General features: G+C 50.0%; 2 protein-coding genes across 3 annotated transcripts in view; one reads left to right on the top strand and one right to left on the bottom strand.

Moving 5' to 3' along the window:
• NDFIP2 (Nedd4 family interacting protein 2) overlaps positions 1–17,148 on the bottom strand; it is a 532,803-nt gene that overhangs the window by 496,326 nt on the left and 19,329 nt on the right. The gene's annotated exons all lie outside the window — the stretch shown is intronic.
• POU4F1 (POU class 4 homeobox 1) lies at positions 5,798–8,339 on the top strand. The gene is made up of 2 exons (XM_068676772.1): positions 5,798–6,313; positions 7,146–8,339. The coding sequence occupies exons 1-2, from the start codon at positions 6,191–6,193 to the stop codon at positions 8,208–8,210; spliced, it is 1,188 nt and encodes a 395-aa protein (XP_068532873.1). The 5' UTR covers positions 5,798–6,190; the 3' UTR covers positions 8,211–8,339.

The following is a 17,148-nucleotide window of genomic DNA, read 5'->3' as shown; positions in this document are numbered from 1 at the left end:
ATTTTGGTTAATGTAGATTGTGTTCGTTTTGGCCTAAAGTTTGGCAGAGTAGTTGGTGCATTAACAATGTCAAAAAATTAGCTCTATGTAATGACAGCATGGGTTGGCTTGGAGGGGACCCTTGAAGATCACCCTGTGGGATCCCCCTGCTGTGGGCAGGGACATACTCCATTAGATCAGGCTGCCCAGAGCCCTCTCCAACGTGACTTTGGTGAGGCATTGACTACTTCTCTGGGCAACTTGTTCCAGCGTCTCACCACCTTCGTCTTGAGAAATTTCTTCCTTACATCCAATCTACCCTATTTCAGTTCAAAAAGGTTAATGAATTTCCTCGGTTACAGGTTTCCTCAGTTATAAATTTATTAGCCATATGGGGGGCTTCAGTTCTCTGGGTTGCATTCTGTCAATGCTGTGCTTGCTTGGTCTCTTGCTGTACTTACCTTATTCTCCGAATAAAAGCCTAAACAAGGGTCCATTGCTATCCATTTTTTATGATAGTTATGTAGTAATGTAGGCTTGGAATATACAAGATCTAAAACTGAAGCATCGCAATTGTGATTAAGACAGGAGATTTTTCAAAGTGGTGATGTCTAATGATATTTAATAGCTCGTAAATGTTTTACTCAATCTAATTATACTTGCTGTACTAAATACCAGGCAACTTGCAGGTTTCAATGTAGAAGAACGCGCTCTGGGGGTACTGATGATACAGAGGGTGAGGTTGCTGCCAGCCTCAGCTCATCACTGGTAGAAGCTGTTGGGCTGTACTCAACACAAGGGTCAGGTTTTGGCTTCTTTGCAGATGGTTTTACCCACGGGATATCTGGCAGATGACCTGTTCCTCCCCAGCTCCCTGAAGGCCTCGAGAGAGCCCGGTTCTGCTTGCTGCTGCTTCCTCAGATCGAAGCTCGTGCTACAGTCACTCTACTGATTGGCATCAGATACCGACTTGGGATATGTCTGGGTTTTACTGTGTTTTATTGTCTTTTTCTTTTTCTTTTTTTTTTTAAATATCTTCAAAAGGGGTTCAAGGGCTAGTGTACAGCTTATGTCTGTAATACCAGGTGCGCTAACTTGCACCCCACTTCTCCATTTTACAGTTGTTTCTCGCACCAAATAATGTAAGTAAGGTAGTTTGAATCAACTTATTCCAATCTTGATGCTCACACAGCATCAAAGCGTGTCGCTGCTGCTAGAAAAGAGTCCTGCCTCTGACTCCCATCAGCCAAAGGCTTGGAGAAGTCTTTTCACACCTTCTCTGCGCTGTGGCTAAGGCAAATGTCTTGCAAGCTATGAAGCCAACACACCTTGGTGTAGAAATGTCCCACGTGAATACACTTGGACTCCTCTCCTCTCCTCTCCTCTCCTCTCCTCTCCTCTCCTCTCCTCTCCTCTCCTCTCCTCTCCTCTCCTCTCCTCTCCTCTCCTCTCCTCTCCTCTCCTCTCCTCTCCTCTCCTCTCCTCTCCTCTCCTCTCCTCTCCTCTCCTCTCCTCTCCTCTCCTCTCCTCTCCTCTCCTCGGAGGAAAAGTAGGAAAAGTAACTGCAAGGTAACCAGAAATGGGAATTTGGGGTTATCCCAAGGACTGCCTGCAGTCAAAGGTGATGGGCAAGGTGCCCACTGGGGAGGTGCTGTCCCTGTCCCGCCGTTGTTGCCTCGGTGCCACTTAACGCCAACTGGGAAACCCTTCATCAGCAAAGGGACAGAGAAGCAAGAACAGCTGCTGCAGGGGAAAGCGTGGCTGTGCCTTAGAAGCCAGGAATGTATCACGGGAGGATGAAGCTGGGCAGAAAAAAAAAAAAAAAAAAAAAGTAAAAAAAAAAAAAAGTTTACTATTTCTGATTTTTTTCAGCTTTTTCTTGGTAGAAAGCGTTGCCTCTACTGCTTTTGCAGGTTACGTGGCTGCTGCCTGCATTCTCCTGGTTTTCGGGGCAGCCAAAGGGACGCCGGCAAAGCCCGGGGTCCGGGGACATGGGGGGCGGAGGGGGGGTCCCGCTGGTCCCCGCTGCTGGCGGGAGGCGGCACGGGGAGGGACCGGCTGGGGATGGGGGGAGAAGAAAGGGGGGGTCTCACCCTTCCCATCGGTGCTGCCGCCCCAGGCAGTGTTTCCCCCCCCTCCACCCCCCTTTTCTGTTACCCAAACCTGGTGATTAAGACGCGAAACTAACAAAGAGTTTCTCTCCCACCTTAACCTTGCACACAATCCTTTAACAAATTAATTAATCCTAATGAATTAACACTTCATTTATTTAAACGCGCTACAGTTCATGAATTAAATTTTCATGCAGTGATTAAAGGCTGTTAAAATATGCATGATTTCGTTAAAATTTTATAATAAATCAGGGCAATGTGTTACATGACAAGGCAACTACTTCCCAGCCCCTCGCTTTGATTCGCGCCGGGAGTAGGGGGGGGGGACGGGACTCCGAGCCCCATTTTGGCAGCTGGGGGGGGAGGCTGGACTTGGCCGGCGGCCCCCCCGAGCCCCTCTGAGCCCCTCGTCCTTGTCCGGGACCCCCACGGAGCCGGTGCTGAGGGCGAGCATGGGCCGGGAGGGGTTTTGCCGGAGGGGGGGGCACCGCTGAAGAGGGGGGGGCGAGGAAGAAGTTTGGTAGCCACAGGCTGCGGGGCTCCCCATCGGCCCCCTGCCTTCCCGAAAGGGATGTCGCCAGCCACCTTGGGACACCAATCACCACCGAGCGTTTCAATTTTTAATATGACAACACTCTACACTTTGGCTGCAAAAGCAATTATTGCAGCTTGTACATCAGTAATTAGCAGGTCTTTGCTGATGTAAGGAAAGTCCTCATTAGGACATGGAAATACTTTTTGTGCATTCACCCAAAGGGTTATTTTTTTTTTTTCCTTCAGAAGGTTGATTTTTATCATCTAAAGGGAAAATAGCTTTTACACTAAATGGGATATTGACTTTCCATGAACTTCACCAAATAACACATGTACTGTAGGTTTTCTCTCGGTGCTCTCACTGACACTCGGGGTAGGACAAATACCGCGACAGTAAAAAATGCAAAGCTAATGTTTGGTGGAATAAAAATATCCAGGAGGTTTACAATGAGCGGTTCTATAAGCCCCACATTGACTTCTTTTTTAAAAGTCAGGCTGTATAGCAAACTCTGATCAGACGTTAATACTTAATATCCCAGGCTTTAGTATATTCATCTTTGGGGAATCCTAAAAAGAGAAATCAAATACAATGGGTTACAGTAATTAATTTATAAATCGGTTCACTGTGGGAATAAGGGGTTACTTTATTACTTTCTCGAGATAGGCAGTTCAGTCAATTAAGGAAATCTGCCTATTCCTTGCCTTGGAAGCCGGAGAAAACTGCGGGAGACAAGTGGATGCATTACAGGCAGATATATGCCTCCTGTACCGAGCATCTCGGGCCGTAAGAGCAGGGGAAGGGCGGTAAGGGGGGGCAGCGCCCCCGGCGTTTGAGCTTCCCTCTCCCGAAATCACGGTCAGGAAATGTCCCAGGGACTGCGAAGGGAAGTTTTTGCTCTAGGGCTTGGAAAGTGACGAGCCGGGCAGAGCTAGCGCTGTCTGGACAGAAAGGAATAATGATGGTGAAGATTATGAAATTAATAATAATGATGATAATAATAATAATGATGATGATAATACCTCTCCCTCCCCGTGGCCTCTGCCTCCTCCTCGCCGCACTGCAGACAAAAGTTCCCAAAACTTCCCAGCACAGCCCGTGGCAGCGGGAAGCCCCCGGGGGACGCCGCCCCAACCCCTCCCCACAGGGTTTTGGGGGTCCCTTTCCCCAGCGCCGCAGTTCCTGTGGGTGCTGCAGGCCAGGGAAAGTTGGGATGCTCAGCCTTTCTTTTTTTTTTTTAATTATTATTATTATTTTATGTATTTATTTTTATTAATACTATTCGGGAGCTGGGCACTTCCCAGCAACTTGGCGAAAGGTGGTGGTGCCTCCCGCCTTCCTCCCCTTCCCGGGAGACTTTCTCTTTATGGTAGCTTAGGAATAAGTTACGACTTTAAAAAAAGAAAGAAAAGGAAAAAAAAAAGGAAAAAGAAGAAATGAAGAAATAAATCCGCATGAGGTGATACTTGGCTGCCCTGCTGCAATGGTTTCGGTAAATAAGGTGAGCCCAGGAGCGGTGTCTCTGCCTCCGGTGCCCCCCTCCGAGGCGAGCTGCACGCAGGCATCCCAGGGGAGGCGGTAATGGATGGAGACCTGGCTCCCTCTCGCCCAAGTAATTGGCACTCGTTCCCTCCTTCCTCTCGGGCTGGCCGGGGAGCTGGGGAAGGGTTTATGGAGACAAACGTGGACTCGACTCGTGCTCGCCCTTTCGGCCTCCCACACGCCCAGGGGGAGGCCGGCAGGAGCCCTCCGGAGCCCCCCGGGGCCGCCGCAACCTCGGGCGGCTCCTCCTGCCCCGGGGGACGGGACGGGGCCCTCCCCGCATCGCTCCCCCGGGGGTTTGGGCTCCGAGTTTACACAAGTCCGTAAGGCGGCTGAGAGGATAAAAAGAATCTGCTCTATAACGGGGCGGTAGCCCCAAATGTCACTTGGAAAAGGAAGAGAAGGTTGTTGGCTCTACTGTCGCTCTCCAGGACCGTTTCAGTCAAATGGGAAAGTGCTCGAAGAATAAAAACACAGAGGGAGAGGGAAAAGAGAGGAGAGACAGACAGAAAGACAGACAGAAAGACAGAAAAGACTGAAAGAAAGAGAGAAAGAGAGAGAGAAAGAGAGAAAGAGAGAAAGAAAGAGAGAGAGAGAGAGAGAGAGAGAGAGAGAGAGAAAGAAAGAAAGAAGAAAGAAAGAAAGAAAGAAAGAAAGAAAGAAAGAAAGAAAGAAAGAAAGAAAGAAAGAAAGAAAGAAAGAAAGAAAGAAAGAAAGAAAGAAAGAAAGAAAGACAAAAAGAAAGAAAAGACAAAAAGAGAGAAAGTTTTTCTCAGATTACTTTTTCTTTTCAGGCTGAAACTTTGCAAGTAGCAATCGACTTGTTTCTTGCATCTAGAGTTTCCCCTTTAGCAAGACAGAAAGGGGGGTGGGAGTGAAAGAGGAAGAGAGAGACAGAGGGAAGGAAGAGAGAGAGAGAGAGAAAGAAAAAGAAAGAAAGAAAGAAAGAAAGAAAGAAAGAAAGAAAGAAAGAAAGAAAGAAAGAAAGAAAGAAAGAAAGAAAAAGAAAGAAAGAAAGAAAGAAAGAAAGAAAGAAAGAAAGAAAGAAAGAAAGAAAGAAAGAAAGAAAGAAAGAAAGAAAGAAAGAAAGAAAGAAAGAAAGAAAAGAAGGTTCTGTCTGTGGCTGTTTTCCTCTTCAGACCACGCCGTTTTGGTTTGGCAATTTGTTTTTCCCACGCTGGAGGAGCAGGGTCTGGCAGGGGAGCAGCGAGCAGACAAGCAGACAGACAGCCAGACAGACGCACCGCCTCCCCTGAGGAGCGCTCCCCGTGCAGCAGGCTCCTGGCGGGCCGAGCGGCCGCCGCAAGCAGTGCCCGACACAAAAACTACACGGGGAGGGGGGGACGAAGCCGTGCGGGCATCGCCGGCCTCCTCTGAGCCGTGCCCGTCGCCGGGACCCTTCTCCAGGTGCAAGCCTGGGAAGCGGCGAGTCCTCCGCGCATCCCCCCGCGCATCCCCCCGCTCAGCACCCTGCTCAGCACCTCCTGGCAGCCACAGGTGCCGGCGCTGCGCAGGGTGCGAGCGCTGCGGGAGATGCAACAAGGCGCGGGGAGGCAGGGAGCGGGGGGCGGCGGGAGGGAAAAGAGGAGGAGGAGGAGGAGGAGGAGGGGAAGGAGGAGGAGGAGGAGGAGGAAGGGGGGGAGACAGCTGATGCCTGTCAAAGCCGGAGCCGCCGCGCTCTCGCGAGAGCCCGCCCGGCTGTAGCCACGGGATGCGGGGCTCAGGTGCGCGCAGAGCGCAGCGCAGCGCGCCCGGCGCCGGGCAGCGGCAGGCAGCGGAGTGAGGAGAGGCGGGGGCCGCAGGGAGCCCACCCCAGCCCCGGCCCCGGCCACCCCGGCAGAGGCGGCCGAGGGGGCAGGGTCCCCGGAGCCGCCACCGCCACCGCTGCCGCCGCCGCCGCCGCCGCCGTCGTCGTCGTCCTCGGCATCCCCCCCCCTCCCCGAGCCCCGTCGGGAGGAGAGCGCCCCGAGAGCACTTTTGCCCCGACTTGAGGAGTGTTTGTGGATTTACATGCCAAGCCTTCAAGATGATGTCCATGAACAGCAAGCAGCCGCATTTTGCCATGCATCCCACCCTACCTGAGCACAAATACCCCTCTCTACACTCCAGCTCGGAAGCAATAAGAAGAGCATGTCTACCAACTCCACCGGTAAGGGACAGGCAGCTGCAGCCCTCTTCTTCCTTTTCTTTTCCTCCTTCTTGTTCTGTTCTTTCTTTCTTTCTTTCTTTCTTTCTTTCTCTGTTACGCACGCACGCACTCTTCTCTCTCTCTCTCTCTCTCTCTCTCTCTTTCCTGTACACTGCATGTATGTGTATGTGCATTAATAAAAAAACCGCTGCGAGGCACATTTTGACAAGCGGCGCTTAATGTTTTTTTCATGTCTTCCTCTGCAATCATCTGAGCGCCTGTGATCTTTTTTGAAAGCGGTGTTCACACGAGTCTCCGACTTCATCCACTTTCTGTATTAATTTTTATGACTCGGCCTCTGAAAAGGAATGCGCTTTATGTGCTCTTGTGTTTGACATAATTCCCCAGCTGAGAGTTACAGATCCGTTTCTTCTCCTCCCTCCTCTTCTTCTTCTTTTTCCCCCTTTCTTTTTCTTTCCTCCTTTTTTTTTTTTTTCCTTTTCATTTGTCCCCTTCGCTCCTCTCTCTTTTTTCCCGGATCCTCCCCCGGCCGACTCTTGGCTTCTCCTTTCCCTCCTTCGCTCCCTCTCGTTGTCGTCCCCCGTCCCTCTCCCACTTTCCCATCCCTCTCCCCTCCCCTGCCCCTTCCCCGCGCTGTCCCCCGCTCGCTCGCCCCCCTCCCCACCCTCCGCATGCCTCCCCCGGCTCCCCGCTCGGTCCCCCCGACCTCCCTCGCCCCCCTCTCCCCTCGGGGGCTCCCCCCCGTTGTCCCCCGTCCCCCGGCCGCCGGTCGCCCCCGTTGTGCCCCGCGGCGCCCTCCCCGCACCCCGCTCTGTTTTGTGTCCCTTTGCAGCTGCAGAGCAATATCTTCGCCAGCCTCGATGAGACCCTGCTGGCGCGGGCCGAGGCTCTGGCCGCCGTCGACATCGCCGTGTCGCAGGGCAAGAGCCACCCCTTCAAGCCCGACGCCACCTACCACACCATGAACAGCGTGCCCTGCACCTCCACCTCCACCGTGCCCCTGGCGCACCACCACCACCACCACCACCACCACCACCAGGCGCTGGAGCCCGGCGACCTCCTCGACCACATCACCTCCCCGGCCCTGGCCCTCATGCCCGCCGGGGGGGGCGGCGGAGCCGGCGGCGGCGGCGGCCACGACGGGGCGGGCGGCGGCGGCGGCGGGGCCGGCGGCGGCGGCGGGGGAGGCGGCGGCGGCGGCGGCGGCGGCGGCGGGGGCGGCGGGGGCCTCATCTCGTCGTCGGCCCACCCGCACCCGCACATGCACGGCCTGGGCCACCTCTCGCACCCGGCCGCCATGAACATGCCGTCGGGGCTGCCGCACCCGGGGCTGGTGGCCGCGCACCACGGCGCGGCGGGGCAGGTGGCCTCGGCGGCGGCCGTGGTGGGGGCGGCCGGCTTGGCCTCCATCTGCGACTCGGACACGGACCCGCGGGAGCTGGAGGCCTTCGCCGAGCGCTTCAAGCAGCGCCGCATCAAGCTGGGGGTGACCCAGGCCGACGTGGGCTCGGCGCTGGCCAACCTGAAGATCCCGGGCGTGGGCTCGCTCAGCCAGAGCACCATCTGCCGCTTCGAGTCGCTCACCCTGTCCCACAACAACATGATCGCCCTCAAGCCCATCCTGCAGGCCTGGCTGGAGGAGGCCGAGGGCGCCCAGCGGGAAAAAATGAACAAGCCCGAGCTCTTCAACGGGGGCGAGAAGAAGCGCAAGCGGACTTCCATCGCCGCCCCGGAGAAGCGCTCCCTGGAGGCTTACTTCGCCGTCCAGCCTCGGCCCTCCTCCGAGAAGATCGCCGCCATCGCCGAGAAATTGGACCTCAAAAAGAACGTGGTGCGGGTTTGGTTTTGCAACCAGAGACAGAAGCAGAAAAGGATGAAGTTTTCCGCCACCTACTAAAAGAAAAAGAGAAAAAAAAAAAAAAAAAAGAGGGGAGGGGGCCGGGAGGGGCGGCCCCGGCTGCGGGGAGAGGGACTGTGGTTTTTTTTTGGGGGGTGGGGGACACGCGGGGACCGCCGCTGTCCCCCGCGAGGCCGTGGGAAGCTGCCGGGGACCGAGGGACGATGTAGAAATAAACGCGAAGTACTCGAAGAGAGGGGGTGCGGGGGGGGGGAGTGAAGGGCGGGGGGGGGATGCGGGGGGAGCCGCTCTCAATTATTAAAACGCAAAGACGCCGGGACACCACCGAGAAGCAGGAGGAGGGAGGAGGTGGAAATGCTCTAGGAAGCCGCGGGGGTCACTTCTGCAGCCCCATCCCCCTTCTCCCCCTTCTCCCCCCCCATCACTCCCAACTCAGATCCCCCCCCCCCTCCGGCAGAAAGTGGGAGAAAGAGCAACTTAGAGCGTAACCACACAGACACACACCAATAAATACCGTGACAGCAACAGCCACAAACCGACCAACCTAAGTCACAACTTTCAGAAGGAAAACAAAAAAAAAAATCCGAACAACAAACCCGAAGGCGAAAACTGTCGGTGACGATGCTACTGCGTTTGTTTTGCTTTGGGTCTCTTTGCGTTGCTTTTTCTTTTTTAAGAGTTTTCTTTCTTTTCCCTTTGCTCGGTAAAGGAGGACGGCGGTGGGGGCTGTGGGGTTGCTCGATTTGGGGGCGGCTTTTGTCTTTGGTTCTGGCTGTTTGGCGTTGGTTTATATTTTTTGTTGTTGTTTTTGTGATTTTGCTTTTATTTATTTACTTTTTTTTTTTTTTCTCCTCGAATGCTGTTTTTCGCGAGGCTTTGGCGATGGGTCTTGTCTGCGCCGGGGGAGCGGAGGGAGCCGGGCTGGGGCCGGGACTTGGGGCTGGAGCAGGGGCCGGATCCGTGCCTGCCCCTCGGTGCTGGGCACCCGGAGCGCAGCCGCTCGGGAGCAGCCCCTTTGCTCCCCGCTGCTGCCGCCGTACCCCAAAAAGTTACTTCCGAGCCCCTTTGTCTCTGCGGGGTTGGCTCTCCCACCCCTGCCCCAGCGGGGATGCTCCCTCCGCTCCCCCTAACCCCGAGAGGAGGTGCAGAGAGCTTCAGCAGGGCTCGTGTCCCCCGGCACCCCCGTAAAAACCGCTGGATTTGGGGTTCGTGAGCAAGGTCCCGGCCCGGCTCCCCCCGAGGGTTGGGGGTTATTTCAGCCGGGCAGCGACCGCAGCCCCGGTGCGAGGAGGCAGGGGCTGAAATGACATTTGGCTCAATGGCAACGGGAAGGGGCTCGGAAGTCGTTTGGTGGAAATAATACACCTTTTGGGGGGGGGCTGCTGGCTTTTTTGGGGATGGGGGTGGGGGGGGTCCGTTTGCACTATCCCAGCCTCCCGGCTCGGCAGCGATGCTATTCCGCAATAACGGTGCTGGTACTGCTAGGCAGGGTGTCTCGCGGATCGGGGAGGGGGGGGGGAAATAAATAAGAAAAAAAAAAAAAAAGAAAGAAAAAGGTCAGAGCTCCTCATGTGAAACGCCAGCTAGGTGCAGAAGCCATTGCAGGGTCCGGCTGTTACGGAATGACTGTTAATGCTTTTAAGTAAGGCGGTATCTGTGAAGGGAAAATACCCTCCCGTCTAAATCAAAACAAACAATAGACTGAAATTATGCATGACCTAAAAAAGACAAGGAAGAAAAAAGGCATAGAAAGATCCGTGATAAAGTCTCGATATTATTTATTTATTTAACTATTTATTTTATTATTATTAATATTATTATTAATTATTATTATTATTTTGTGTATCATTGTTTGCAGCGCAAACATTCTATGCATTTTGAAACTGAGCACTAAATAGACTAGCTTCTGGTAGAATCTTTTGTGGATGGTGTAATTTCACAGTTTAACTGCCTGTTTTCACCGAAAACACAAACATTCTTGTCACGTTCTTGTATTTAGATTTAAAAGAGGTAAAAAAAAAAAAAAAAAAAAAAAAAAGGAAAAAAAAAGAGGACGATTGTAAATATTTTCTTTAATGCACAAAGAAAAAAAAAAAAAAAGGTTACAAACTGCAACCACGTGTGGATCCTGAAATGTCTCACTGAATAATCTACCTGTCCATGTATGTTTGCTGAGCTTTCTCCTTGGTTGTGTCTTTACTATATTACTTTTATTTCTATCAGAAATATTTCTGTACGCCAAAATACAACAGGGAGATGCGTCCCAGCATACTTACAAATAAATCAAACGTGAAAACAGAATAGTTATTATTATTGGGTGCATTTAAAAAAATAATAATAATATTTCCGAGACAGGGCTGGTAAATTCAAAGTAGAGCAGTTAGCCGATAGGACTAATTCTACCAAAAAGAAAATAGTGAGAGATGTATTTTTCTGCTAAATCCAGAAATCATTACTTTGAGATAGCTCTTATGTGAAAATCGGTGCTCTGAATAAAATTAACTATATATTAGCTGCGTGTGTTTCTTGAAGTTTATTCTATAACTGCAGAATATAAATCAAAGTAAAATTTTAAGAAGGACTTCTGAAGTATTTCTTTTCAGTTTGCTGGAAAGGATTATGCACCTACAAAATATGTATAAAGAAGAAAAGCTTGGGTGGTTTCAGGTTTATATGTTGTTCTGACTGGCCTAATTGCACTTAATTATGTAACAAAATACTTTATTTTTATTTTGGGTTAATAAATATGAAAATCCTAAACTGATCTCTCCTTATGTTGTAAATGCCATTGTTCATTAGGAACGTATAGGATGCCACCTACTGCTTCAAGTGATCAAAGAACCTCTTTCTATTTTCTGATGACCTGTGACTAGATCAGATGCCAAATGTAAAAAGTTACTTAATAGCTGGGATTATTTCTTCTGTAGACATATTTTAGCCAAATCTTTTTGATTTCGCCGGTAAATCTGTGAATCAAGACACGTGATGTTCAGAAAAGAATAATACGTTCAAAAAAGCTGTGATTTTAAACAACTGTTGATGTTGAAAAATAAGCACTAAAGGTATTTTTAAAAACATAGATCTCGTCCACCGGAAATTGACTTGTTTCTGTTGTTACTAACTTGAAATGTCATCAGAATTTTTAATAAATGCATTTGTAAAAATATTATTTTATAGAAAAGTATTACCGGATATCATTTTTGGAGAGTCAGGAATGAACAAATAAAAATAATTACCAACGTTGTTTTTTTTTTTTCCCCATCTGCCCCAGACGATTAAAATGTTACAAGCGAAAACACATTTGTATTATACATAATGGGCAATGTATGTATTGAAAAGTTAAGGAGTTTGTTTTGTAATCAGTACAATCCTTATCTAGTACAGAGAAAAAACAATACGTTAATAAACCAGATCATGAAAATAAAAGCTTTGCAGGGTTTCCTATTTTTTTATGGTAGGAAACTGTGCAAAACCGGAACGGTCTGCTTTCCGTCGGATGAATCTGAATATTTCATAAAAAAAATACACGAAATACTCGTGAGGTGTTTTTAATAAATGCCTCGCTAAACATATCTCAGGAAATAAAACTGAAAAAGAAAAGAAAAGTGTGTATATTCGTGTTTGTAAGGATGAACAGAAGGAGCGCTAAAACTTTTGCTTCCTTGTTAAAAAAAGGAAAGGAAAGGAAAGGAAAGGAAAGGAAAGGAAAGGAAAGGAAAGGAAAGGAAAGGAAAGGAAAGGAAAGGAAAGGAAAGGAAAGGAAAGGAAAGGAAAGGAAAGGAAAGGAAAGGAAAGGAAAGGAAAGGAAAGGAAAGGAAAGGAAAGGAAAGGAAAGGAAAGGAAAGGAAAAAGGAAGAGGGAAAAAAGGAAAGGAAAGGGAAAAGGAAGAGGGAAAAAAGGAAAAAGGAAAAAGGAAAAAGGAAAAAGGAAAAAGGAAAAAGGAAAAAGGAAAAAGGAAAAAGGAAAAAGGAAAAAGGAAATGCCGCCCCCGGGTGAGCCCCCCGAGCCCCGGGTCCTAGTCCCTGCGCTCCGGCGGCTTCCAACGGGGCTTGGGCAGTCGCCAACGGGCTAGCGGTAGCCGCCTTGGTTCGTGCTCGCCGGTGCTGTTCACACTCTCTCGGGCAGGGTTGGGTCAGCAAAAGGGCTCCCGGCCAGGGTTTGGGGTCGGCGGCGCCCCGCTGCCCGGCCGCCGCCTGCCCTCCGGGTCCGTCCGCAGGTAACGGGACACAAAGCGCCAGCTGCCCCGCGGTGCTCTGGCGTTTCCCAAACGGTTTAACCCCTCCCCCGGTTATTTATGGCTTGCTTTTGAGCCGGTGCTATTTTTTAAGGCTTTATTGTATTTACCTGCTGACTCCGAAGCAGAGAAAAGCCTAATTGATTTTAACAGATCAGGCAGCAGAACTCCAATCCGCATGGGAACCTGTTTCCACCTGCGAGACAGGCAGATTATTATCAGTAATTATGTTATTTAAGAGAATATTAGAGCTCGCTGCCTGCCGCCTCGGCCCCTTCCTTCCCCCAGCCCGGCCCCACGCCGGCAGAGCGGCGGTGCTGCAGCGCCGCTTCCATCACGTGCGCGCGGAAGGAAGGGTTGCTGCAAACACCAATTACACAGCCGCCGTTAATAATTCATGGCCTGAGATTTGGAAAATTAATAAAATGAATTATAACAAGAGGCTAATTAAAACTTTAGTAATTGTTGTCAAGACAGCTTGATGGGAGGCATGCTGCACGACACCCCCTCCCCACCACCACCCCTCCAGCTTCCCCTTCTTCCTTCTTCCCCTTCCGCTTTTGGGAAACGTTTTTTTTTTTTTTTTTTTTTTCCTCCTTTGCAACCCCCCTCAGCACCTGAAGGAGGCTCGGTGCGGGGGAGAAGCGGGGCTGGCAGTGGGTGAATATATATATATATATAGGTCAGCTCCAATGGGGATGGGACCGGGGGTGGTAGAACTACAAACAGACCTCTTTGCGTTGTGGCCAAACGATGGATGGATGGATGGCATGGATGGGATGGATGGATGGATGGATGGATGGATGGATGGATGGATGGATGGATGGATAGATGGATGGATGGAGGCATGGAGGCATGGAGGCATGGAGGCATGGAGGCATGGAGGCATAGAAGGGATGTGTATATGGAGATGATGGGTGAATGGATGAAAGGGTAGAGGGATGGATGGAGGAAGGAAGGAAGGAAGGAAGGAAGGAAGGAAGGAAGGAAGGAAGGAAGGAAAGAAGGAAGGAAGGAAGGAAGGAAGGAAGGAAGGAAGGAAGGAAGGAAGGAAGGAAGAAGGAAGGAAGGAAGGAAGGAAGGAAGGAAGGAAGGAAGGAAGGAAGGAAGGAAGGAAGGATGGAAAGGTAGAAGGGTGGATGAATGGGTGGATGGATGAATGGACAGTCGGATGAAATCCGAGGCTCAAAAGTTCATTTAAAATAGGATCTGACATATAAATCTTCGAAGAAGCAAAGAGAGCAGCAGCCACCGAAAGCTGCCCAAGCCCTGCCCTCAGGGAGAACAAACGAGGGCTGGGACAAGCAGGGGACAGGCAGGGCACGCTGGCCTCCGCACACTGCTGCGCACTTTGCGCCTCTGTTTTCCACCCCCTGCCCTTCCTCCTGTAGGCTGCGGGCACAGCTTCCAGCCGCCCCCGCGCGGCTGCTGCTTCTGGGCGGGATCTTGCCGGTCCCAAATTGCTCTCTGGGCTTTCCCCTCTGGGAAGATATTCGTCCTCCTTTGAACTGAGCTTTAACTCCTTCGGCCTGCTCGCCTAAGTCTGCCGGAGCATCTCGAACTCTGGAGGAGGAGGGGAAGGGGGGGGGAATAATAAAATTAAAAGTTCTTACACGCTTCTGTTTAAATATGTATACTGGGAAATGAGACGGGGGGGTCACTTAAAAAAAATCTGATCTCATAAGAAGCTCTGAGGACAGAAGCGTTCAAAAGGCTTCATATCAAGACTAAAACCTAAACTAAAACGAAACTAAAACAGCGCTGCCACGCTGCGGGGAAACTGTGACTTGGCCCCGATGTGCTCCGTCGAGTCCCCCGGGGTCGCCCAGCCACCGGTCTCCCCCTGGCCGCCAAGGCTGCGGCACCGAGCAGCGGCTGCAGCCAGGATATTTTGGGCTGCCAGCAGCCCCATATCCTTCTCACAGGTAAAAGAAAGAGAGTTAAAAGTGTAAGCCAAAGCTAACACCTGTGAGGTTTTATTATTATTATTATTTATTTATTTATTTTGTTGCATTTTATTTATTATTATTATTATTTTCCATTCCGTCCTCTTTTTATTTGCAAAAGATGCTCCTTGACGAGAGGATAGCGTGTCAACATGAGCACGTCTTTGTACGGGCTGCGTCGAAGAAGACGAGGCGCCGATATCTGTAACCTAGTCCTTGATTACGGTCATTAGGTAAACGGAATTACTACCAAAAGTTTGTTTGGTAACTAATTATAGCTCGCTAAATCTCTGCCTCTCTTCACTTCAGCATAATGTATACAAACTTTTGTACACGCAGATCAGAATAAAACAAAGTGTTGACAGCATCCAGCAGTGGAAAATTCACTTACACAAGACTTTTTTTCACTGAAGTGTTGACAATAAACATTTAATGAAGGCAGAGACTTGGATGTCTCCAGACAGTGTCAGAATACTTTAAACAGACCATTAGCATGGCTTCTTCTACTTCAAACAGAGCACACTATACCATAACATTATAAAAATACAAAGTATGAAAACAAATAATCTGTTTATACAGATATTTTAAGCTGTTTTCACCAGCTCTGACATCCCCTGTATTTAGTAAACAGAAAACTTACTCATTTCAGATTACTCGCGCTTAAAAAATGTTAAATACAGTTAATGCAATATTAATCGCCTTTGGTGATATAAAATGCAATATTTTCAGGCAGCTATCGAGCTTTTCTAGAGGAAGAGCTGATGAAAACAGTCACAGCTGAATAGTGGAGAGAAAAAAGCTCTGTATTTATTGCTTTTGTTTGGCTTTTGGCTACAGAGACAGGAACATTCTAATGGGGTAAGGACATTTATTTTATCTGCAATCTATTGCTGCTAGAGCAGGAGTGGCAGATGGGGTTTGGTGTTATATTCACGGAGTAATTTAGAGCAAATCCTAATAACTAATAATGATTTATGTTAATTTCAATCACTTATGTGACTTTATTAAAGCGCTGCTGTACGAGGAGACCAGAAAGAGCGAGGGGAAAGAGGGGGGAAAGAGGCGAGGCTGGGGTGAGCTGGGTCTGTCTGAAACCGAACCGCGGGCTGGGAAAAAAGCTTCAAAAGGCTGCGTGCTCGGTGCCTGCCACATCGCCCACCCGAGGAAGCAGCGACCAGCACCAGCCACGGCTTTCTTAGGAGACTGCGTGTCGTCAGCGCTAATTTCTTACAGAAATGCCCCTTGCAGCAAGCCCAGCCGCCTACGGGAGGCAAACAAAATAGAGGGAGAGAGAGGGCGAGGCAGAGCGGGCGTGCGGGAGAGGCTTGCGTTATGCAAAATGTATTGATTTGTGTGCAAGGACCTGCCATGCTGATGTGCTGGGCTCCCGAAAGAATAGGGGAAAGCTCCTGGCAGCACAGCTAGCAAGACCCCAAATATGCACCGTGCCAAACTTTTATGCCGGGCTGCTTCGGCGTGGTGGAGGTCTGGAGCTCTATGCTGACATTGCCTCGGCTTTACTCCTCACCGCAAAGCCCTGGGAATCTCTTCTCCACGGGATTTTATATTCTTATTGGGAGGGGAAAAAAAAAAAAAAGGCGATGAGCCTTTCTTATTTTCCCCCATCACCTTCCCTTCCATTAACCACTGGTGAGACCGGGGTGCACGCACGTAACCGCAGGCGCACACATCCTCGGTTGTGCACTGGAAAGGGAGATGGTGGCAAAAACGAGGAAATCTCAACCCAGCTCTTGCTGCTCTGCATAGGATCGGTTTGATGTAGCAGAGAGGAGTACTTGCAGGATTTTGAAAGCGAGGGTGCTCTTCCCTTCTGGCAATTTACTTTCCCAGCTACCTTTATGCGTTTTTCTGCCTTAAGGCATACAGTCTGAAAGTAAAACAACATCAAAGCTCCTTATTAACACTATTTTCCTGAAATCAGAAGATGAAGCTACCTGAAACGTTTAATCTAGTGTTAACATTTATTTCCCAACAAAACAGCCAGAACAAAGTTCAAAAGAGCTAGGGCAGTTATCTACGGGAGACTAAAAGGCAAAGTGCAGGGAGTGATTTATGTTTCTGTCAAAACCCTTGAAATGGATTAAATAAACCTTATGTTTCGCCTCATTCCCAGCCACCGCATCGTGCATTACAATTCCCCTCTCCAAAGAACAAGCCAGGGGCTGGCTTCACTCCCTCGGTGCCAGGTGCCATCCCCTTGCAGAGAAGAGTTTCCTAACTTTTCCAGAAAGCTGCCTTTTCTGCTCTGCATGCTATATGCGGGTGGTTTCCTTGCAATGCGATTTGTGCGTTTTATTTATAAGGCTTTATTTATAGCAACGTGGGTTTTATTTTTTTCCTAAGTAGGGGGGAGACCCCAAAAAAACATGAACCCTCTATTTTATGGATTGCTTCTGCTGTCTCTCGCGTCTCCTTCTTCTGCCAGCCGCTCAGCTCTGTCCCCCTAAAGCCTCCGGTTTCCAAAAACCCTGCTCGGGGCGGTGGGCGGTGGGCTCCGGGGCGGCTTTGCTGTGTTAATGGCCCTGGGGTACGCCCGAGGTGCCATCTCAAGCTGCTGCGCACGCCATATGTCAGGCCGTTAGCCACATGGATCTATTAATCAAAGGGGGAGAGGGGGGGAGAGGGAGAGGGAATCGAGGGGGGAGCTTTCAATACCCCTCCCCATTTTGCCGCGTACGCTCTCCTTTCATTTCTCCGGGATGCAAAGAGCCAAAGCACCTCGACCACGCAGCTGTAATTCTCTTTTGATCCGCTCTTTTATAGCCCCGTGTAAACA

Source organism: Anas acuta, chromosome 1 (genome assembly GCF_963932015.1).
Source record: "Anas acuta chromosome 1, bAnaAcu1.1, whole genome shotgun sequence".
In the NCBI taxonomy this organism is placed as follows: Eukaryota; Metazoa; Chordata; class Aves; order Anseriformes; family Anatidae; genus Anas; species Anas acuta.
Note: the sequence above shows the minus strand (reverse complement) of the source record. Positions and strands in the feature narration are given on the sequence as shown.

Bases quoted from the DNA above. Each gene is read 5' to 3' on its own strand.
- POU4F1 (XM_068676772.1), top strand. From the start codon at position 6,191: ATGATGTCCATGAACAGCAAGCAGCCGCATTTTGCCATGCATCCCACC. The intron at 6,314-7,145 runs GTAAGGGACAGG...GTCCCTTTGCAG, and splicing joins CATGTCTACCAACTCCACCG to CTGCAGAGCAATATCTTCGC.